Source organism: Culex pipiens, chromosome 2 (assembly GCF_016801865.2).
Source record: "Culex pipiens pallens isolate TS chromosome 2, TS_CPP_V2, whole genome shotgun sequence".
Lineage (NCBI taxonomy): Eukaryota > Metazoa > Arthropoda > Insecta > Diptera > Culicidae > Culex > Culex pipiens.
This window is the reverse complement of record NC_068938.1, coordinates 32,509,448-32,533,629: the sequence shown is the minus strand read 5'-3', so window position 1 is coordinate 32,533,629 and position 24,182 is coordinate 32,509,448. Positions and strand designations below refer to the sequence as shown.

Genomic DNA, 24,182 nt, shown 5'->3' with positions numbered 1-24,182 from the left:
ACAAGAGGATACCAACCTTCCAGATACACTTGATCGTCCTTACACCAAGGATTAAACAGCAAGTAAAACGGCTGCGGCAGCGAGTAACTCTTCCCGAACCCCTCACTCAGCAGCTTCGTGTCAAAGTCCAGTTTCCACTTGGTGACCAACGCGTTCGCCGCCGGCTTCACCAAGATCTCCAGCACATCACCGCCGATGAAATCAATCGCCGCACCCCACTCCAGCGGATCCTCGATCCGGTGCCGGTACTGCTGCAGCGCCACTCCCACCAGCGAGCCATGCCCGTGCGTTGGCCTCTCGTCCTGATCGACGGTGAAGATCAAACTCATCGCGTCGCGACTGCGATCGAACGGACGATCGCACGTAAGTCGCAACCGAAACGCTTGACCCCTTCGGACCACCAACGCTGCCGGGGCTCCGTACTGACCATCGCGGGTCATCAACTCGTACCGCTTGGTGTGGTGGGATTTTCCATTTTCCTCGATACAAAGATCCACCGATTTGATGGTGAGCACATCCGAAGACGGAGAATCTGGAAGACATTAAATACAGTGCACGTTCCATTCTGAGCGGTCAATCGTGGCATTGAGACTGCGCGATCGACAATAGTTAAATTCAAATCATACGGTTTGTTGAAGCGTGTCAAGTTGCTAAAAAGCACGTTTTCGCTAATTTGAGATTTGTTTGCAAGATAACAACAAGCCGTGTGAATCAAGTATCTTCACAAGAAGAAATTTCATCCAGCTAAAATTAGCAAACAATCGATCCGATCAATGAAAGTGATTAATAATGATCACATGATTGATTGCACGCTGTCGATAATAATCATCATCAGCGGACCGGCAGACACAACAATCGTGCACGGATGCGCTCGGCAGGAGGTAGCCAATAGGTCAGTCCGGCTTCCGATAGAGATGACCGATTCTAATCGCTAGTCACGACGGCTTGACGCCCCCAGTGGGGGGAAACCTACTCAGTAATCACTTGAGTGACTCAACCCTTGATGAAAGTGAATCTGAAGCAAACGTGTTCAAAGAGATTTCCAACAATTTCTTTTCTCTGGGTCAAATCATCCTCCAAGCTCGTTGTTAGCTCATCGGAATTCTGAATGCACCAGTCAGCAAATAAACTCTTCAAATAACACCATGTTCTTCCAAGTCTATAGACAAACACACTTGTTCAGAGAGGATGTGAAGAGTGTCAACCTCGGCGCGTAGGACAAATTGTTTAATCACACGGAAGCAGGCTGTCATGGTGTTAAAAATAAATCGTCACATAATTGGCCAGTTTGGTCAGCGAGTACGGATTCGTGAATCAGAATTCCAATTAATGGCGCCAAACGATTTAACGAGGGGATTTTTCGGTGCAACGTGCAGCTTTCAGCTCGTCAGAATGATTCTGCTCTGTGACTAAACGCAAACGAGGCCGTTGTACTCATTTTCGTTAGAATTATGCGTTGGGCACAAGTTTGAGTTCCATGTAATCTACCTCGGGTCAAGGAGTTTCATATAACTTTAAAAGCTTGCAATATTTTAGTCACACAGTTTTCATGAAGAAAAGTTTGCAATTTTAATTACATCAGGAACAGCCAACATTTATTCTAAATTTTCAACATATTTGACAGATTTTTAAAATTTTGCTAGATTTTCGCAAATGATTTTAGGTAAAAGTCTGCATCTCATTAAATTAGATAAAATGTTTTGTTCTTATAAAACATATATATCGCAGGAAAATGTATTTCCAAATGTTTTCAGTGGAAAGAACATCTTTTTTCATTTCAATGATGAATTATGATCCCCCTCGTGGACAATTTCCATACAAAACAATTATTTTTTGTATGGAGCAAGGACAATCGCTGAATCGGCGAATCGGGACTGACTACAGTCTGAATAGAGACAGCAGATATTAGAGTACTTTAAAGATTGAAATTTTGAAAACGTTGCACTATTTTGGTTGTGCTGTGTCTGTTCTTTTTGAAACCAATAAAAAATATCGAAATATTCTGCAGTAACAAAGATCAAACAGCTAAACCAATTCACCCCATTTGTCCCGATGACGGTACCGTAAAACGTGGTTACTTCGATAGCCGGGATGACTATGATAGGTTTGAGATTTTTCCGCAAAATGAAGAGTACAAATCTGGAGTTTTTTTTTGAAAAGGTCCAATAAACCAAATTTCCAGTTTTTGCTTTTTGGGTGTTTTTAAAACCGCCTTGAGTCAGGGGGTATTAAAAAACACCCAAAAAGCAAAAAAATAAAATTTGGTTTATTGGACCTTTTAAAAAAACTCCAGAAATTAAATACGTACGGAATGGTATGAAATTATTCTGACCGTGGTAGAGAAGTGTTCAAAGTATTCTTAGAAGAAGTTTTCATAAAATTTTGAAAAGTTTAAAAAGTGGGGAGGTCTGGCAACACTTGTTGGATGCGGTCGAGTCTAAAATCGCGGTCGTTTGTTTCTAGATTTTGTGCTGCTGAAAAGTGAGTTTTGGTTCAAAAGTGGTGTCAATCGACGCGGAATCTGTTCGTGAATACGGAAATAATGAAGTTTTTGAGCAAATTGTGGATTTGAAGTGTTTTCTGGCCAAAATATTTTTGGCTCCTGGAATGGCGTCGACGAAATAATTTGGCGTTTTCGGAGCATTGCAGTTGCTTGGTGCCTGCCTTCAGTGCTCGTGTGTGCGTGTGCGAGGCTCGAGATTTAGGGTGGTCCTTGGACCTTAGCTTTAAAATAGAATCTGCAAGAAATTCTGGTGCAGTGAGTTATAAAATATAAAAATATAAAATAAGGAAAATAATAGTGCGCGTTGTGTTTGGTGTATCAGAATGAGTAGTGGCTGAAAGGGCAAACCGAATTATAGAAAAGAGCCAAAAGCAGAGAGCAATCACAAGAGTACCGTGTGTGAAGTCGGCGAACACATGATTGTATTGGTTCATGTTACCTTTTCCTGTGTGCTTTGTTGTGCACGGTCGAATGTGTGCGTTCGATCGCGGATGTGCGAGTGTGCGCTTGGCAGGCGATGCCAAGTCCACCCCAGTAACGTCAAAACAAACACACAATGACACAGGCCAGATGAAGGAAATGGAGGAGAGAGTGCAAGAGAGCGCTGAGAGCGCACGATGAAGGGAAAATCTGCGACGGCTTTTTTTTTCGGCAGTGTGCCAAAGAAGAAAAGGAAGAAAACCGATGATACTCAGTGCCGTTCAGTTGTGGTCGTGCGATGGTGGTTACACGGGGGAGAGAACGAGAAAGCGTTGCTACCACAACACAACATCAGCAGTGCAGTGCATCCAGTTAATTTCATTTTCAAAGAGTTTTAATTGCCCAAACATTTTTGTTTTTGTTGTTGCTGATTCAAAAACTTCCATAGAGATATGTCAAGTAAGAGGTCAAGTTTAGTTCTAGAAGTATTATTCCAATGTGATGAGTGGGTGTACGACATGCTCTGCCTACGTAGTGTGTTGGGGGTGCTTACAAAATCAATCAATTGGTCATCTCTATGCGAAAGAGATTTGTGCTTCATATGTTAAGCAGTGAGATCTATTTTTCGAAACGGTTGTAGAGATGGAATGGAAACAGAAAAGAAATGGTAGTGATTTTACGTAAAAAGTGTGTGACATATTGCGATCAAATAGTTTGAGTGAAAACATAAGTGTTTTTGAGAATGAATGATGTTCAAAGAAGAAGAGCATGTTGATCGATAGTTGGAGTTCTGACTAAGTAAAAAATGTGGTCTGAGGGTAGGGTTTACATGCCACAATGTTGTGAATGATGGCGAAACAAGCACTTGTTGAAAGATTTTCGGGTGAGTTCGTTTCATGTCGTGTGCGCGTGTGTGTGTGTGTGCGTGGTAGAGAGAGAGAGAGAGAGAGAGAGAGAGAGAGAGAGAGAGAGAGTCCGCGTTTATAATGTTTTTTTTTTTTTTTAAATAAATCTGTATCGCCGTGGGGTTTTGTGCACTCAGTCGGTTCGCGTCGTGTCCGTCGCGTTTTATTTTCGTCGCTGTCGATTTGTTTGATTCTGAATTGACACCCGGTTCTGTGCACTCTGCCGGTTTGCGTCGCGGCCGTCGCGCTTGATTTTTTTTTGTTACGGTTCTTGATACGATGCGCGGGCGATTTTCCAGTAAACGGTTCATTTGAAATGAATAGTTGATTTCGGGAGAGCTCGTTTCATGGCGGTTTTTTTTTTAAATTTAGGGTATTTTGCAGTTAAAATTCGTTAATTTTAGAAATTTTGTCATCGACGCGTTATTGATTCAAGACCGGTTATTGATTTTGTTAATTTTGTTTTCACGATGTCGCGATATCAATAGATTTTGTTTCGTTTTGTAGTGTTTTCGTGTTATCCGCTAGAATTTTAAGTACACGTGACTAGACCTTTCCTTAGCATCGCAGCTCGTAAGGCAGGGTGATAAGTATTATTTCAACGTGATTATTCACGCCATTTCTATAGCGTCGCAGACTATCCCGATCGTACGCCATACGTATAATTTAATAATCAAGTATGTAAACCGCTCCAAATTAACTTATTTAGGTTAATATTTTACCCTTTAACTACATATCGTTTTGGTTTTATCTTTCCACAGCCGGCTGTCTAAGATAAAAACACTTCATTAAAAATTTAACAACAGTTAAACGGGAAATGTCTCATCCGCAGCATCCGATTGTTTGCCTTGAGAATAAAATATAATACCTTTCAACAAACACTATGATTTTGGGTCGCATCATCATCTTCTATGATGAATCCTGACCAAACACCCTATCCTACTAACAAGTTTTCAGGTTCCTGGCGCTCGTGGGGTGTAAGCACAGAGTAAATCAGCTGCCCTAGTAGCAACCAGCGCTAACTAACATTCCCGTCCCTTTAAAATCGAGATCTACAAACTGACATGGCGGGCGCCGTTGGTGGCCAATGACTGTTACCTATTCACAACTGATCTAGTTTTGGCAATCATGGTGTTCTATCTTTTCAGCGCATTCATACATGCTGTTGATAAGGGAAATACCACTTGATAGTCGAAGCCTATGATCAGTAGTGCTGAAAGGATATTACGGTTCTGTTCAGCAACGGAGAAGGACAACCATGGGTGGTCTCTCATGCTCATGCTCATGCTCAATTTTGAAAAGTTTAAAAAGTGAGTTAACTATAATTAAGAAAATGTTGATAAATAGCATTATTTTAATATTCTGAAAGTGTCATGATTTTCTCAATGAACATGATTTCGAATCGGAAAATGGAATGCATTTTCGGATTCTTTGGACAATTTTCCACTAGGAGAAGGTAAAATAAGTTTTTTTAAAATAATTGATATTATGTGTTTTTGAAACATGACTCAAAAAAATATACCAATTAATAGGCATTTTCAGTAGAACAAAAGTCATATAAAATGTGAACACTTTTGATTCTTGCTTCGTTTTCAGTTTAGAGTGTAATATGATTCGATGATTTTATAAACAAAACTAGTTTTAACCAATTCTAGGCAAAATTTTTACTTTTAGAAATTTTACCTGAAATTTATATGTATTTTGTTAAAAAGCTTATAAACTTAGTTAACTATTTATAAATATTGATTTTTTTTTAAAAGCTGTATCAGACACCTTAGTGATGGTACATTTGACGTAAATATAAAATTTGAACACATTAAATCTGATTTTTACAATAATAACTTTGACTATCAAAGTCACCCGGAATCCAAATGAGAATTTCCAATGCAAATATTTTTTTAAACAGTATTGAAATTTTATTTAGCTAAAATAGTGCATGGACCTTGTGTCGCCTACCCTAGTACATGTTTTAAAAATAACAACCTTGAGACAAACCTTACCAGTTGGAAAATATTTCAAAAATAAATTGAAATTCTATCAATCAATCAATAAATCTAAGTAAATCAATCACCAAACACTAACCAGACTCAAACCTGCATTAAATCATCCCCCGATCCAAAACAGACAGGAAACACGCACCCAGCTGCAAAACAAAACTCCCCAACATTCCGGTCAAGGTCGTCAGATTTAATCGCTGGCCTCTTCCCCCCATAAAGCTAAGTAGTAGACGTTTATTTCATCCAGCTGAAGCAAAAAAAAACAGAGAAAACTCCATATTCAAAAATAGCACCCACAATGCTTCATCTCGTCACCCGACCAATTCTTCAAACGCAAACCTGATCAACCACACAACTCACCACACAAAAGTCTGGGGGTGGGAAAGACGCGGCCACGTGTGTGCGGCACGAATCAAAACAATCGCCAAACACCCACGCACTGAACGCGCGCGCGCGTTTATACAACAATTTAGCTTCGCCAATCCACCTATTACTCATAATTCGAGCGTATTAGCGAAATTTTGGGGTAGAATTTCAAAAAAAAACATCAGCGACCTTGCGGTACGGTCAGCAGAATTTAAAATGTCAAAATGTGTTTACACTGCAATGAACTTTTAACGCAAAATAACACCAATTTGAAATGGGGGGAAATGTTTACAGAAAGTGTATGTATTTTGCAATGACGAACGGAAATTGAGCCGTTGATTAGTCCCACCTTGAAGATGCATTATGTCACGGAAGTAAGTATGCTTACTTAGTGCAGCGTTCTGTGCAAACTAGAGAAGGTAAAGAATATGTCTAGGATTTTGTTGGGTGTTGGGTGTACTCAAATATTTGAAGAAAAAAAAATTATAATGTTTGCCAAATCTTGAATAAACATTTCAATACAAATCTCAACACTTGTAGTATAACAAAAGACGCAAACAATTCATTTATTAAGGCTTCTAACTTTAACATTGTCATTGACAATTTCATCACAGAATAACACTGTGATTTCATGATTTGAAAAACCAATTCCATTCGCTATTTCAATTTTAACTTATTATCATTCCGTTTTCTTCCAAAAAAATTGAATTGTGGAAGGTTGATAATTTGATTGGCTGAATAATACCTCTTTTTGAGTAATTTTACCTAATAAAGGTGCACTGCCAATGTTTGATTAAATGTCCCATTTGCATTTTGGTCGTACAGTCGACTCTCTGGCTGTCGATCTTCTCAATATCAATAATTCTCCATCTATCGATGAATTCTTCAGTCCCTTCATATGCATACTTCAATTATCTTCATTCCTCGATATTTTCCCTTGCTTGAAGGATCTCTTCCTCGACAGTCCCTTGGATTCTGTTTGCTTTAAAAATCTCTTCCGGTTGTCAATAATTTCATTACCATGTTTTTTTTTTCTGTGCATAGCTGGGTATCAAGAAAAAAATATTTTCAATCGAGTCTTCATTTTGCATCGTTCTGTAAACTGATGATTCTCTTCTTCGCCGGTCCCTTGGATATTGACAACCAGAGAGTCGACTGTATTTTATTTTTATCGTTTTGTATTTTTACACGGAGAGATGCCCAGTAATTTTAACAATTAAAATTGTTGATTTTACTTTCGTAAATTTTAACAAAAACGTACTTGTAACTGCCAATTTTCAGTTAAATTAACAAAAATTCAGTATTAATTTAATAACCTGTTTGTTGAAAATGCTAAAGGCAAAAAGCTAACAGATTTCCCGAACTCGAATTAACGTGCTCGACTGTTAGCTTTGTTTTTAGGAAAATCAAAAATTTTGATGGTTGAATATAATTAACAATTGGTTAAATATTTAAAAGACGAACTTGAGTTTGCTTACATCCGTCATTTGAAGTCAGGATTCGAACGAGAGCGGTCGATTTGTTGAGCTTGTGTTGTTAATTATGAAGTGAGAGGATGTGAAAGGTGAAAATTACACTAGTTGGCTAATGTTGAAGTGGCAAATCAAAGTGTTGCAACTGGGGAGATGGAATTGGTGTGTATGTTTGTTGATGATTTCCTTGATAGTGATAAACTATGAAGAGCAAGAGGACTACCTTCGCCATGAGGACCTCTAATGCGAGTGAGTTGAACACGTTATAAGAATGTTTGATGGAAAGAGCGGGCAGTAGAAGGGAGATGCGGACCAACTCTTAACGGATCGAGCAGCCCGGGCAAATTTAACAAAATGTTGGTTAATCCAAGTAAGTATGGGTTTATTTTTGCACAATAATTTATCATTCTTATTAGAAAATTGAATCATTAAAAATCTTCGAGCTTACGACGGATAAAATATTAATGAACCATTCTTTTTTTCAGAATCATCAATTATAAAATACATAGAAATGCGTAGACATGACAACATAAAAATAGAGATGAAGTAAAATATCAAAAAATAAAAATATATGAAAAATGATAGTTACCCAAGTAGCATTTGGCAACATGATAAATTTGACTAAGTCCAGTTTTTGTTTTGTTTTGCTGTAGAAACATAAAAATGACATTTTAGCAACAATACTTTGCAATGTTGCAAACCTTTCGAATTGAAAACAACTTTGCAACAATCCATTTCGTTTTGTAATCGAAACATATTGAAAACTTATTGGTTCCATTGTTGCAACATGTGACTTAGCCCGATTTGTGTGCTAAGAGTAATATTGAAATCAAAAATCCTTAGATACAGTTCAGCCCAACCATTTGCCCTTTCATCAATTCATCCATGGCTCAGTGGTAGAGGCAAGGTGTGAAGATCTGAAGGTACCAGTCCAGAATCCCGAGAGGGGGGCACTTTAGTTTTTTTGTAAAAAAAGTTTTTTTTTTGTTTCGCGCAAATTAAACGACAACATAATGGCAACATCAAGACAACACAACAAACTACTTTACCGACATATTTAGACAAACAAATTGTTTCTGGAACTTTGTCGTAACAAAGTTGAAACAAACGGCTAAATGTTGCCAACACAAAATTTTCGTGCGCTTTTTAGGGCACCACGAGTGTTCTAACTATGTTGAGATAGCACATTTTGGGTGTTACGAAATAGTTGCATTTGAGGATCCGCAACAAAAAATGTTACTTGGGTATTATCTTGAAAGTTTTGTTGGAATACGACTGCTCAATAAACTGGTAAGTTAAACTCATAATATTTTTTTCAGGAATCGGAGTACGTTGCATAATTTGAATCAAATGCAGTGAAAGTGTGTTGCCAAAAGAAATTGTTAAATTAATGCAAGCTTGGTAAGTAGAATGATTGATATTTCTTCTTTCCTCATTATAATTACTCTTATTTACGTTTTTTTTTTTTGAGTTTATAGCTGAAATTAAGAATTTTGTATTAAATTACTAATAAATTTCACATGTCTATTTGCAGCAAAAGGTTCACTTTGGTGAAAATTCTGTGTCCCACCACAAGAAAAATAACTAAACCTGAGACCGTCTTTCAAGCCTATCGGATGATTTTACAGTGATGGTAAGTGAATACAACACTTAATTTTATACAACATAATAAAAATGTAAGCTTAAAACTTGGTGAAAATTTTGCTCGGTTTCTATTTTTATATACTTTGTAATATACTTTTTTATTATTTAAATAAAATTTTTTAAAACATTAGTCAAACTTTACATGTTTTATAACAACAGTTAAAAAAAAGTTTTGTTGTGATGCTTTTTAACAGTAATTTAACAATTTAATGCAAAAAAAAACAAATTAGTACAAAACGTTAAATTTTTATGTAGAATAAATGCGAAAATAAAAACACTCAGCATTAATTTGTGAAGTATTATTACAAAATATACTGCAAATTCAATAAAAATATTGCTAACAACAGCTAATTATTGATAACATTTACGAATATTTTTCTGTATTCAAGTAAGACATTAGTTAATATATAGCTAGAAATTCGGCCCAGCCTATATCGTTAGATAATTGAAGAAAATATATATCAACACATACATAAATTATGTCTAATTAAGAAATGTTTTGTTATAAACCACTAATAATTTGCTGCATGCAAAAATATTTCGGTTGATGCAACGAAAAAAAAATTGTTGCAAAATAGTTGAAAAATATGTTCCAGCCAGTTTTTAACAGAATATTCCGCCATATTGAAGCTGAAAACAAGAAATTTTTAGTTAATTTTCTGATAAACTTTTTTTTTATTGGCCTAACTCACATGACTCTTTTTACTTGGAAGACGATATTCCGTCTGTGATCTGGTGATTTTTTTCGCTTCTTAACCACTTGATACTACCAGTTGTCGTTTTTCTTCGAATATCGTCTTCCAAATTTTCTGATAAAATTATTCTAGCAGTCGACTGCTAGAATTTTTTTTCGGCCATTTAACCAACAAAAATGGCAATTCCATCTATTTTTTTAGTTAATTTTAGTTACCGGTGTTCAGCAATTTCAGGTTAACAAAATCAACAATCGATTGTTGACAGTTAAGTGAGGAAGGCAAAACACGTTTTTGACTAGTTTTGGATATTGAAAAAAAAAAAATTTAAATTGCAAAAACTTGTAAAATGGATGGTAGTCGTAGATGTAGCTCATGATGGACATTATACTAATGTATTTTTAATCAAATAAAGATGTTTTAAGCTTCGGTTCAGATCAATTAAAAACGTAAAAAAAATGTAGGAAAAAATATTTCATAAAATCATTTATATTTTGGAAAATTTGGATAGAACTTCAAATGCAGTGATGTATGAAAAATTGTGTGATACTTTTCGCCTAAAAAGTTTGAAATTCAGGCTTGAAATTTGCAACTTACAATTGTTTGTCTCCAAGCAGTTTAGCAAAATTTTAAATAGTAACAAATTCCAGACAATATGACATATTTTTTACTGAAATTTTCAACCGAAACAATACGTATTAGGTAGATAATGTGATCAAAGTCTCCCACAAACTAATCACCATGTACTCAACACTTTCCACAAAGTCAAACAAAGGTGTCTTCGGATATCCCACCTTCTAACCCCTCTGTTCTGATCTTGTCCCTTTACCTCAACACATCATTAATCACATCTTTCCCAAACACTCGTGAAACCCGCTAATAAATTCCAAATCATCCCCACACGGTGCGCACTAATCGATGCCCGTCTGGTGTGGCGAATTTTCAACAAATGATGTAATCCAGAATCAATTAATCCAACGGCTTGTTGTTACTGTTGCTGTTGCTTTTGTTGCAGCAGTGTTATTTAAATTATATCGAACGGCACTAGAATAGACTATTAGGGTACGTTATCCATTAGTGGACCCCTTTCCTATAGTGGACCCTCTGAAGGGTTTTTGATGAAAAATTCAATAAAATCACAATTTCAAGCGTGTTTTTGTCTACAAATCTTTTATTTGGCATGTTCAGCATAATTTAAAACAATGTTGACTGACATTGAATTGTCCTTTTCACCAAAATAAGTGTTTTGAGTTCGACATCTGAAATCAGCCATGGCCACTAGCATTTTCACAACAAAACTGCATTTATATTTTATGATTGAATTAACCATCCAATCATTTTTTGACTGATTATTTAATTTCAGCAAGTCGAAATAATGTAAGTTTAAGGATCTTTACTAAAATAAAGCGAAGAACTGCCATTTTCGAGCAAAAATTACGGGGGTCCAATATAGGACAACGAAATCCAAACTTTTCCAAAAGTGGACCCCTGTTAATTTAATCTTCAAAAATGAAGAAAACTGTGTATTCAAGCAAAAGTTTCTCTAAAACATACAATAAATGCTTGTTGTTATCAACCTAAACGCATATTTTTTTCAATTATGAGTATAAATATAGCTGTTTTCATGTTAAAAGTACCAAAAATGCTGAAGCCGTGAAAATTTATAATTTATCAAAACTATAGTTGATTGTACTTAACTGAAGCATCATAAATGCAGTTTGAAATGATATTTTATAATAATAAATCAATAACAACACATTTTTTTTTTAAAATAAACATGCGTGATTTTATCAGGAACTGTAAACAAATCTATTATTTAGTTTCGTTCAACCATTTATGTAATTAATATGGAAAAAAATGCATCAAGATAACTTTTTTTAATTATTTTTGTGTTTATAGTGGTTTTCGAAACGTTTTCTCTGATCTTTTTCGGAAATAAATGTTTTTAAATGTCTGTTAAGTTTTTTGTTGTTTAAAGCTAAATTTGTTAACAAAACATATTTGTTTATAATGAAAAGTGAGCAAAATCCATCTTTTATTCATTATATCTAACATTAGACCTACACCATGCATCAAAACATCAAATATCGGTTAAATTTGGTATAAAAATAACAGTTTGCCTATAGTGGACCCGGGTCCACAATCGGATTATGGACCCGGGTCCACTATAGGAAAAGGGGGTCCATAACAAGGCAAAAAAACTTTTTTTTCAAATGGCTATTTTTCTGCTCAAAAACAAATAACTGATGAAACAAATAGTCAAAATTGTTCAAAAGACTTCAGATTTCATTGTTTTGTACAAAGGGTTATGAAAAAGTGCTTAAAATATTGAAAATTTGTGAAAAATGTGCATCGGCTCTACTAGGGGGTCCACTAATGGTTAAAATACCCTACATTCCGGTGGTGACCAAATCATCATGGGGCGTCGAATGCGCTTCCGCCTCCAGGATGTCGGCAGCAGCCGCTCCATATAGTCGTAGATGTAGCTCATGATGGACTTGTATCTTTCTAACACTGCAACCTAATGACACTTGAGAGGTGAGAGGGCGGACCTCCTCTGGAACGACCGACACACACGGGTTTAAACTGTTTGCCGAACCGACCCGGACGCTACGAGAACCGCGACTGCTGGCAAAGCTGATCGATGCTGATTTTCTTATAGTCAATTTCATCTTCTAAGCAGCGCGCAGCGATCGTAGGAGAGGACAGCTTCTAGCGAAAATCGGAGAGGAGGCTGCAAGTGCATCACTCTTCTAAGTCGGCGTCTCCAAAGTACGGCTCTGCCGAACGGAGTTTGACGAAGCAGCACCTCGTTGATCAAACAGCAGGTTTTCTTCGCCGGTTTGTTTATGAATGAACTCTCACGTTGTTGTTGTTGAGAGACAGAGGTTGTAGAGAGCGCGCGAAATCGGGAGAGTTCGCGCTTCCAACGATGACGATCAGTTCGCGGCAGTTGGTGGAATCCCCTAAAGCGTTGCCGGCATCACGCTGGTCATCGCGTATTCATGTGAAGAATCGTCAGGGGTTCCGCTGAGCGATGGCAGGTCTACGAGTTCAACAAAAGCATATTTCTCTCTGGTCATCAACAGCGAGATCGAGATGAATCATGGCGTCACAAACTCGTCCAAATTGTTGATGATTGACATGGTTGACGTCACAGATTTTGACGGCGAGCCTCTCCGAAAAGAGGGAGGAAGTTGGTAAGATATACGCACTTGAGACAACGATCGCCACATGGTGATGTCATCGTTGACCCACCCCGACCTTGAGTCATGAGTTAAAGAGAATATAAGCAGAAATTTCAATGGTCAATTCGAAGAATCTTGCTAGCCAATTGTCCGTGTCAAAGCCATGAAATCTCATCAATCAACGCGGATTCTAAGAAGATAAAGCAAGTCATTCGACATTTCTAAATTTGGCATTCTTAAAGCTCGTCTTGTTACACAGTAAGAAAAGGATGATAATACTTCATATTAACCTTAAAAATTTATGAATTGTGTTTCTGACTTATTGCACTTTTTCCACACAACTTTAGATAAAATTATACAAAAGTTCACTTCAGAAAATAAAAATGGTTTTGAGGGTTCAGCCTGGTACAAAGTTTATTTAACGGTGCACATCAACCAGAGCTTTTGCAGATTATTGTAACAAACATTTTAGTATCTTCAAAGCTTCGGGAACTATAGATTTAATTTTTTATTCATTCCCTAAGCTACTTTTAAAAACAGATTTACAATAAAATTTGTCAATTTTTATAATCAACTTATTTCAGGATTTCGTCCGTAAGTTCAACAATTTTAGATCAAGAAGACAACAATTTACTTCGTTGCTGCAAAGGACACAAAACTTAATTTCAACTTCAACAAATTATTATTCATATTTTAAGGTTTTATGAATTTTCAAGTCAAAGCTTGAGAAAAAATTAAAGGTGAGCTCTGTAAACAAATTTTACCAACCTTTATTATTTATTATTTTGTAGAGAAAATATGCATCCGTGATCCCCTCGTCATTTTTCGTTCAGCCCAGCCCAGTAACCGAAAAAGTACTGTATATTTATCTTTTTCCCTGATCACAACATACAACTTTGTCGAAGACAGCAAATCGATCAGAAGTTACTTTCTAAAAATAAAGATTTTCGAATATTTTTATAACATTTTATGTATGAAAAACATCCAATTTGGTGACCGAAATAAATCCTTAAGACTTAATTTAATGAATTTCGAAAAAGAGTCGGGACAACTGGTTTAATAACTATTTGGAATAAACTTTATTTCATAACACTTTAAAACATTTAAGCAAACACCAACCCATCATTCAACGAGCGACCCGCGTTCACCTCCTTGTTCAAATCCACCTCGAACGCCAGGAACCCGTCCACATCGTTCAACTCGGTCGCATTGAACTTCCCCGCAATCTGCGCCTTTCCGTCAAACTGCGGCCAAACGCGGAACTTGACCACCGTCTCCTCCCCGGCGCCAATGTAATCGCACGGAATTTCCACCGGTTGCCAAACTCCGGAACACTCGAACCGAAACTGCCCTCCGGTCAGCGGGATCGGCATCGGGTTTTGAAGTGTGGCTGTCACGTACAGTGGAGCCTTGCTGACGGGTTCGTTGTCCAGGTTGATTTTGATGTCCGGCCTTCGTACGCGATAGTCATCCTGGCGGAAGAACTCGTACGTCGTTCCTTCGATGCTGGCCGAGCAGAGGATTTTGAAGTATGCTTGGTCGAGGACTACGCTGTGGTACTCTTCGAACTCGACGTTCAGCTCTACCGAGGCGGTTGAATCGGGGTCTACTTGTAGGTTGAACGGCATCGCCTTTAGAGGTTTTCTACCGGTTCCGTTGTACAGAATGGTGTCCACGTGGACGATCCCTTCAACCGGATATCCCGTGTCTGAGGAGTTGTTCTTTATGTTCACGGTAATCGTGAAAGGTTCACCGACCTTTACGTCATTCCTCACTTCCACGTTGATATCGATGTCGCTGAATTCCTCACCCAAATGAATTCTTGCAAATGGGTTACTTGCTTGTTTGAGAGCTTTCATCATAATGATTCTTTCGTCACACGATCGCTCTTCAAACTTGTACGACCCGGTAATGTCTTCGCGTTCAAATTTGCCAATCGCTTTCGTACTAATGAATTGCCCAATTCGCGCTGGATCTTTCTTCATAAGTTTCAACGGATGTCCCGATCCTTGATAACGCCAGTAGATCTCATCTGCATTCACTTCTGCAAACACAAAATCACAATCGTACAGCACGTTAATTTCTCCACGACGCACTGCCTTGACTGGAGCCGGTCCTAACTTGTACATTCCGTCGGACAACTCCTGCGGCGTTGCATCTACGGCTTGCCAACCGTCGTACAGCTCGTCCGATCCAGATCCCAGATCCGACCGTTTCATCCACAGCTCGTTCCAGACGTGGAAATTCCATGTCATGTCCGAACTGAATTCCTTCAGATGCTTGTTATCCTCCCCGAAGTAGTAATCGATCGTCAGCGAAGCTTCTGAATCGTGCGCAGAATTAAAGTTTGATACGACTCTGCACGGAATACCGATTGCACGAGCAACTGTAGCGAGTACACCGGAGAATACCCAGCACTGGCCATACTTTACGCTGCGTTTCGTTTGATAGTACTGCTGGAGAATGTCAACCGATCCCACCCACTTTGTAGGGGCGGTTCCACCGCTAAAGTCCTTGCCCCAAAAGCCAAACAATGCTCCATTATCGTCGTTACTGTTGATGGCAGCCGAGAGGGCTCGTGCAACACGCACTGGATTACCACGATAAGTTGCCGTAACTCGTCCCACCTTGGATAGCAGCAGCAGACTACAGTCCAAGATGTCTCGCTCAAACTGCCCTAGCTTCCAGATCGTTGGATGAAAGCTTCGTTCACATCCCCGCCAAATCAAAGTAGTATCACTTAGAACGTATTCTTCACGAAGATCTTCGCCCTCCAGGTACACAGGATCACTTTCGCACCACGGATTAAACAACAAGTAGAACTGAACCGAGGTTCCATAGCTCTTGATCTGCTCCGTATCGACCAACTTGGTGTCGATAGAAAGCTGCCACCTCGATACCGACGCCAAAGCTGAGGTTGTAACGCTTACAGTTAGCACGTTATCTTCAATAGCATCCAAAGTCGCTCTCCAATCATGCTCATCTTCCACACTTTCAGAACGCGATTCCACCGGCAGATACACCACCGTGCCATGCCCGTGACTTATCTTATCCTCGTCCTTCGGATCAACGGCCAGCATCAACGAAATCACATCGCGATCTTCATCGAACGACCTGTTACAGTGCACCACCAGCTTAAACGGCTGACCACGCCTCACAACCAGCACCGAAGGACTCTCGTCAATCTCCGACCGGTTCATCAATTCGAACCTCCCCGTACGATGAGCCTCTCCATTCTCGCCAATGCAAGAGTCCACACTCAGCACTTCAAGGACCTCCTCCTCCAGATCTGCCGGACCTAAGAACAAAACCAGACACACAAACACGCATTACGAGAGATATTCTAGCACTTGCAAGAATCAACACTCACCGTTTGCCTGCGGCCACATCATCAACGGGGACAAATTTGCATTCGAAGCGCCAAACATTCTCGAATATTTGAAGTACTTAACACTCTCCTTGTTTAATCTCTGCGGGCACACAGAAAACACCGGCACCGGTCGCGTTACGGACAAACTGAGAATGCGGTATCAGACGACGACGCAAGACTTTATATTCCTTTGGGCGCTAATACTGAACTGCTGAACGAACTGCTCAAGTATATTTCTGATTTATTTTAAGTTACGCGCTTGGGGCTTAGTCATCTCGTGGATGATTTTTCCGTGCGGAGTGGTGGCGTTGTTATTCGTCAAACGTTGGGGTGCTGTGTAACTGCTACAGTTGATAATAATGATCAGGTCGTGATTTATGGCGACGGGAGCACGAAATGGTCTCGAAATTAAACACTCGGAAAATTGATCAATCAAAGGTACGAATTAAGAGCTTGTTAACAAGATAATTCTTTGCTATCCCATAAAAGATGAACATTTGATGTTTGATGAAATGGGCATAGAACTTCAAACATTTTTGATTGTTTTTTAAATTAAATATGTCTTTATTGAACTTTCTTATAATAATTACATTTTATTTACAGTGGTATGGCTAAATGCTCTTCATCTTGTATTTTTCGTTTTATTATTATCTGTTCACATTCATTTATTTACTTTAAATTGTTTTTTTTTTCATTTTTGCATTGAATCGAATACATTTGGGTAAAAAAAAATATTTTACCAAATAATCCTAACTTAAAACTAAAAAAGTAAATTCATTGAAATATTCAAAATCACTAGAACGAGTAAACTACGAACTGTATTTCAAGATAAATCCTCCAAGGGTTCTTACTTGTTCCTGGCGAGTTTTGCACCCACGCAGTGTTGTTGTCATCTCGATGAAAATGTTCAGAAGTTCTTGTGGTGAAAACAGGTCACTGCTGCCTTCATCCGTTGATGCTGGTTGGTTCTCCCTCGGTTGCTGACTAAAGCCAGGAGGTGTTGTATTCTCTGCAACTTTTGCCGCTGATTCAACGGCAATGGCTGCAGATTTGGATCCACTCGAACAGATCCCGCTGCTGGTGACGCCAAAGCAAGAAAATCCACGCCCATGAATGCTGGTGGTGTTGATCGATTTAGCTGGTGCCTCGTCGTCGCTTGCTGCCGAATTTTTACAAACTCAGCCCGTTTTAGGCAGCTTCGAATCTTGGTCGAATGGTCGCCACCGCAATTGAAGCATTTGGCTTGGATGTTCGAACATTTTGTCACGTCACGGTGCACTGTGCCAAGTTTCTCGAGATTAATCAGGTACAGTTGATCACGATACTTGATGTCCTTGTTGTGTCTCGTCATCTTGAAGACTTTGATCACGTTCAACTTCAGAGTTTTGAGCTCTTCTTTCAGCACATTCACATCCATGTCGTACAGGCCTCGGAGGACCTGTTTCATGGGGCGTTCACCTGGATCGTCATGACTGTAGTATTCAATTTTTGTGTTGTTCAGGAAATGCAGAACTTAGTTGTAATCCTTTCTGGTAGGTAGCAGAATGTAAAGCCCATCAGCACACAAGCGAATGGAAGCTCGTAAAGCACCAGATTTGATAAACCCGGTCAGCCACTTACGCACCGAATCCGATGACGATGTTTTCACAAAAATGGGTGGCAACTTTTCCCGTCGTTCAAATTCTTCTTTCTCGCTCACGTCCACAGAGAGGGTAGCGAACTGGTTTCCAGACGAATTTTGAGCGTCCTTGCTCAAACTGCCTGGCTTTACAGGTAGCGCATCGACATTCTTAAACTTCTTGAAATCAGCCGATCCTGCTGGTGAGGACCGCTTCTTTTTCTTGCCATTAGGAATTTTTTGCACTTTTTAGCACGTTTTTGGTGTGTGAGGGACGCACGTCCGACTCGCTTCTCTGCTAATCGCAGCCTCAAAACATTTTTGAACATTTTATTTTAATTATACAAAAGTGATTATTTTATGAGTTTATCTACAAATTTATTTCTAATAAGGCCGATGCAAATATTTTTCAAAGATTATTTCAGTAAAATTTTAAAGCATACGCCGGAGTCGATTTATTTTGAAACACTTTTTATAACAGTTCGACGTCGTCGTGCTATCATGTCGCACCCGCCATTTTGACGTTCCGAGAAAAACGCGTTTTAATGTTTGACCTTGAATAAACAAAAACGAAAGCAAGCAATGTAAACAATAACAAACACGTTTTGTTTGGCTCACCATTCTGTGCATTGTCCCGAAGTTTGGTTGAAGTTGGTTGCTGGAGTCCCGAGTTATAATTACAAATGTTTACGGTAGTCTAGCTTGTACGTGCGACAAACGCATCCTGACCTGAAATCCCTTTGCCCTTTGTCGCACTTACATCAATTTTCAGAGAGTGACAAGATAGCACGACAGGATTGAAACTTCTTTTATAGGTAGAGTGACAAAAATTTTCTGAGCTTTTTTGGTTTTCATTGAATATCTCAGGATTGAAATCGAATTTCGGGGATCTGTGAAGGTCAAAAGATGAGGCATTGTGAGCTGCACAAAATGGCGTTCTTAACTCAATTTGGCCCAAAATGCACGTACGACAAGTTAGCACGATGGCGACGAGTTGTTGTTGGTGTCAGAATCGGAGTTGTTAGACGATTCCAAAGTTTTGCTTTTTTAAATATTTCTGTTATATTGAAAGTTTCAACAAAAATGAAAAATCATGTTTAAAACTTAAGAGCGAGTTTTTCACCGGTGTGTAACAGGTCGTATTGCTAACGTGAAAATTTCCGAGGAATCCAAATATAAAAAATAGAGCCGAAAATGTGCCGTCTTCTTGGGCTACAGGGCAAAAGTTAACGTTGTAAAAAGTTTGTTATAGGAAAATTCGTAAATCTTTGAGAAAAAAACCGAGCATAATCTACAAATACTGCCTCTTAAATTACATTTGCAATCGAAAAGTTTTACACTAAATTCTCTACACGCCAAACTCGTCTCACGACTGAACATTTTTTGGTGCCTTCGGTATGCCCAAAGAAGCCTTTTAGGTATGGATATGATAGGTATGGATAAGGACTACACTGAAAAAAATTATACACGATAAAAAATTTTTGATTTTTAATTTTACTTTTTGTCACTGAAACATGATTTGCAAAACAACACTATATTTTTGATTTTCTGATTTATTTTATGGGACATCAAATGTCAACTTTTCAGTAATTTCCAGAATGGGCAAAAATCTTTGACCGAGTTATGATTTTTTAAAACAATACTGATTTTAAAAAAAAAATCGAAATATCGGTCGCGAAATTTTTTCGCAAATTTGCAATCAAAAAGTACTTTAGTGAAATTTTGATGAAGTGCACCGTTTTCAAGTTATAGCCATTTTCAGGTAACTTTTTTGAAAATAGTAGCTGTTATTCTTTTTTTAATTAATGCCCATGTTTGCCCACTCTTGATTTTTTTTGCATAGCTGAGAAAATTCTCTATATTTTGCTTTTTTGAACTTTGTTGGTACGACCCTTAGTTGCTGAGATATTGCTATGCAAAGGTTTAAAAATAGGAAAATTCTGGAGTTTTTATGAAAAGGTCCAATAAACCAAATTTCCAGTTTTTGCTTTTTGGGTGTTTTGAAACAACCTTGAGTCAGGGGTATTAAAAAACACCCAAAAAGCAAAAACTGAAAATTTGGTTTATTGGACCTTTTCAAAAAAAAAACTCCAGAATTGATGTTTTCTAAGTCTCACCCAAACAACTCACCATTTTCTAACGTTGATATTTCAGCAACTAATGGTCCGATTTACAATGTTAAAATATGAAACATTCGTAAAATTTTCTGATCCTTTAGATTTTTTTTTTCAATTTTTAAAAATCAAGAAGCCCTTGTCTGTGTGGATACTTTAGGGAGGATCAAGAATCAAGAATGTTACGTAAAACATGTTTTTAGAATATTTTTATTTCGAGTAGCTTTGTGGCCAACTTAAAGAGGATAAACAAATTAACAGCAGCAAATAAATTAAATCACATTATATTTATCATGTCATAAACTTAAATTTCAGTCGATTTCTTGCTTTATATGCAGCTCTGGCAAAAAATCCGCCCTAACATCGAAGCAAGGCTCCTCACTTTTACCTGACTCCGAGCCCTGCTCATCTTCACTTTCTCCGCTTGATTGCACCTGTGCCTTCCTACGCTTCGCTGCATCATCCCTCATCTTCTTCAGCCTGGCTTCTCTCGCCTCGGCAGTTTCTGCCAACAATCGACGTCGCTGGTTCTCCCGAAGTTTCTGCAACCGGGCGTTCCGTTCCTCCGGTGATTCCCCCTTGCGACGGATGTCCGCGTACATCTTCATACGCTCCAGCCGGAACTGGCGCTGCTCGGGGGTTTCATTTTGGAGATGTTTCTTCTGAGCCTGGCGCAGATTCTCCAACCGTGCGGCACGGGCCTCGTCACTTTCCCGTCGTCGTCGCTGCTTTTTGGTCATGGTTTCGCTGGAAACTTATTGTTACAGTTTAAGATTTGCTCAACTAATCAGTATCAACTGATCAGTATCACTATTTGTACACAAATTTTAAGACAGCGATTTGTATGTCGGAAACGTCAGCGCAGTTCAAGATTGTACGAAAGTGGTGAAAACTTTCTGAAACAGAAAATGTAGGGGAGATGCGTCTGCAATGAGCTGTTCTCTCCTCTTTGAATTTTTATTTGTTTTAACACAGCTTCGATCAACCATTTTAAAAAATTGAACGGTGTTTTGTCCCCGAAAAAAATATAATAGCATCAATAAAAGATTGATAAAATCTATTTTGCTAAAGATCTAGACTTGAATCTCCTTTTTTCCGCAATATGTGCTGAAAAGTTCAACTTTTCAACACTTTTCGCTTTTTTTCAAAATAAATATATCTCTGAACGGCTGAACCAATATTTATTATTTTTCAGGATGTTTTACGCAAAATATCCAAAAATATAATATCAAAAAATATAATATAATATAATAGCTTCTGACATACGATTTTATTGAAAATGTTATTGGATTTCGGTACATTAATTGATCATAAAGCGCCATGCGTCTCCAGGAGAATGTACAGGGATTGAATTTCGATAGAGAAGTCAAGGTATGATAAATTAGGGCTCCCTGAACACGCTCCAATCAACAGAATTGAATTTTAGGAAATCTCTGCAAATAAATAAAATTGTAAATTTGGATATAAAACCTATGTAATCATGTTAAACAACCATGCGTTTCCCCATATAAGCAACCATGCGTACCCCCTTATTTTTGATACCCCCATAGATAAACGTGAATTTGTTCCCAAATTTATAAATTTATTTATTGGCAGGGAATCTAATAAAAATTAATTCTGTCAATTGGAGCGTGTTTAGGGATCCCAAATCTATCGTACCTTGACGAAACTGAGGCGTTTACTGACATCAACTTTAAAAATGTTGTGTTGTGTTATTTTTTTTAAATATGTTTCAGAAATTTTCATTTTTTGGATATTTTACGTAGAACATCCTGAAAAATCATAGAAGATGTTTTCAGCTTCGAGCTTTTTGGTCCCGAGACCTTCAAACTAACAAACAAAGTATTCATTTGATCTGTAACTGTATTCAGCTAGGTTTTTGAAATGTGTTAGTATTTTGCATTAAAAGTCCAACTAACTAATCACCTTTTTTTTAAATGTGGCGAGCTAAATCTGGTTCAGCCGTTCCGGAGGTATGTTTTTGTTAAATGTAGTTTTTGCGAAAATTGTAACAACACAAGCATGCCAAAATATGACCTAAATCGGAACACTTTTGATTAGGATACGGATAAACACTCAACCCCCGGTGGTTGGTCACTTTTTCGTTTGACACTTTTATAGTTTGTTTTGTACCCCGTTGGCTGGTCAAAGTCAAACTAAAAAGTGGCGAACTGTCACTTTTTACACGGCGCTCACGCACACCACCAAAACAAACGTTTGGTAGTGTGTGTGAACTCCGTGTAAAAGGGGTGTCAAACTAAAAAGTTACCCCGTTCGTTTGACAGCAGTACGTGTCAAACCATCGGGGTGTGAGTGTATACGAATTTATATTTCATTAAAATATGTTCTGAACTTGTTTCTGACAAAATCTTAGCTAAAAACCAATACTGTTTTTTTTTTTTTTTTTTCTCACTTTTAACATAAAATAAGAGCTATGCGATCCCATTGTAATAAAATTTGGGTTGTTTATTGCCTGTTACATTTTCGAACGCAAATCACTTAAGAGCATTTTTAGGGTAATATTTGAGCTTAACAACTCAAAACAAGACAACAACAGCTGACATTTTTTTTTATTTGCCAAAAATAATCACATTACTGCAACCTCACCCGCCAACAGATTCAAACTTCCATACCCATATTGGTCCATCTCAATGCCAACGAGAATCCAACGACATTTTGCCGTACACTTCACAGCTAATTAAATCACTCCAAACTCTCAACTCACCAACTTCATCCCAGCTGCGGAGTTCCATCACTGGTTTCGCCAGCGGGTTTCCTCTTCGGAGCAACCATCTCCGGTGTTCTTTATCCATTTCGTCCGCACCAGCTTCACCGGGTTTCCACGACGATGCCCAGCAGCTTCCACAACATCCGCAAGGTTCTTCACAGTTGGCAGTAGAACAGCTGCTCAGCTTGTTTCCCATAATGTTGGGCACGATTCCAGCAGCACGAGATGATGTTGTAGTTTTAGATTAATTGTAGGTTTCGATGCAATTTAACGAGAATTACCACTAGAATAAAACACCTTCAGAGCATTCACAATCACTGTTCTCTGTAGAATATTGAGTCGTTGAAGATCACTTCTGGAGCGAGAGTTCAGGTGTGAGGTCAACTTTTGGTCCGAATTGATTGCCTGCTCAAATGAAACTGTACTACACAGCGCAGAGATCAGAGTGGTCAACGAGTCGTTGTGATCGGAGGAAACTGGACCTGACAATTTGCATCGTATTTGCACAAAACCACTTAATCAACCGACTCGATTAAAGGACCGGGATTGCACTTGTACCCTTTCGAGATAAGTTAACTTATCTTGCATTTTATAACTCTCTAGTACACTAAAATATCAAGATATAGAACGACCTTGGCGCAGAATTTAAATCGCCCATGCATGTTTTAATAGACCAACAAAGCTGATGTCATTCCAAAATTAACAAACGAATCTTTTCATGGTCAATGCCAGATGCGTCTGACCACGCGCTGCACGTGAAACAGGTTAGGCTAGTGACATCACTTTGTGAGAATGGAAACCTTTTAGAAAATAACTCAAAAATGTTGTCAATTCCTTATAGAATCTTTATCGAACGCTATGAAATAGTTTATATCGATCCTAAAACAAACCCTGATACACACCAAGTCCCGTGTACTGTAATTACTATCGTTACTAAAGCTAGCAATCACTTCACTTAGCATACAATTAACCGCAACCCCGTTGATACACTTTGAACAAGAAGTTCTTTTAATTACACGCGACTTCTACGACGACGGCGACGACAACGATGCGATAATTCCAAAACGAGACACTAACAAGATCACGACTTGGGATCACACAAACAAATGACATCGCGCGCGCACCCGTTCGTTTGATTAATACCGACCGGCGCTATTGGACGACC

The 24,182-nt window shown here is 38.3% G+C and overlaps 3 protein-coding genes across 4 annotated transcripts in view; all 3 read right to left on the bottom strand.

Moving 5' to 3' along the window:
- Positions 1-24,182, bottom strand: part of LOC120423096 (annulin-like) — a 26,145-nt gene extending 1,963 nt beyond the window's left edge. The window contains exons 1-2 of one of the 2 annotated variants that reach the window (XM_039586774.2): positions 23,015-24,182; positions 17-532 (exon numbers count right to left, since the gene is read on the bottom strand). In XM_039586774.2, the coding sequence (XP_039442708.1) occupies positions 17-532; positions 23,015-23,213 (715 nt within the window). In that variant the 5' untranslated portion in view covers positions 23,214-24,182. Of the gene's footprint in view, positions 1-16; positions 533-12,393; positions 12,624-23,014 lie in introns of those variants that run through there. The other variant, XM_039586775.2, reaches the window with a different exon arrangement.
- Positions 14,243-16,771, bottom strand: LOC120423097 (annulin-like). Its single transcript, XM_039586776.1, has 2 exons — positions 16,558-16,771; positions 14,243-16,485 (listed from the first exon to the last, which is right to left on the bottom strand). The coding sequence occupies exons 1-2, from the start codon at positions 16,613-16,615 to the stop codon at positions 14,291-14,293; spliced, it is 2,253 nt and encodes a 750-aa protein (XP_039442710.1). The 5' UTR covers positions 16,616-16,771; the 3' UTR covers positions 14,243-14,290.
- Positions 20,484-21,164, bottom strand: LOC120423099 (RNA-binding protein 25-like). The gene has a single exon (XM_039586778.2). The coding sequence runs from the start codon at positions 21,027-21,029 to the stop codon at positions 20,601-20,603; it is 429 nt and encodes a 142-aa protein (XP_039442712.1). The 5' UTR covers positions 21,030-21,164; the 3' UTR covers positions 20,484-20,600.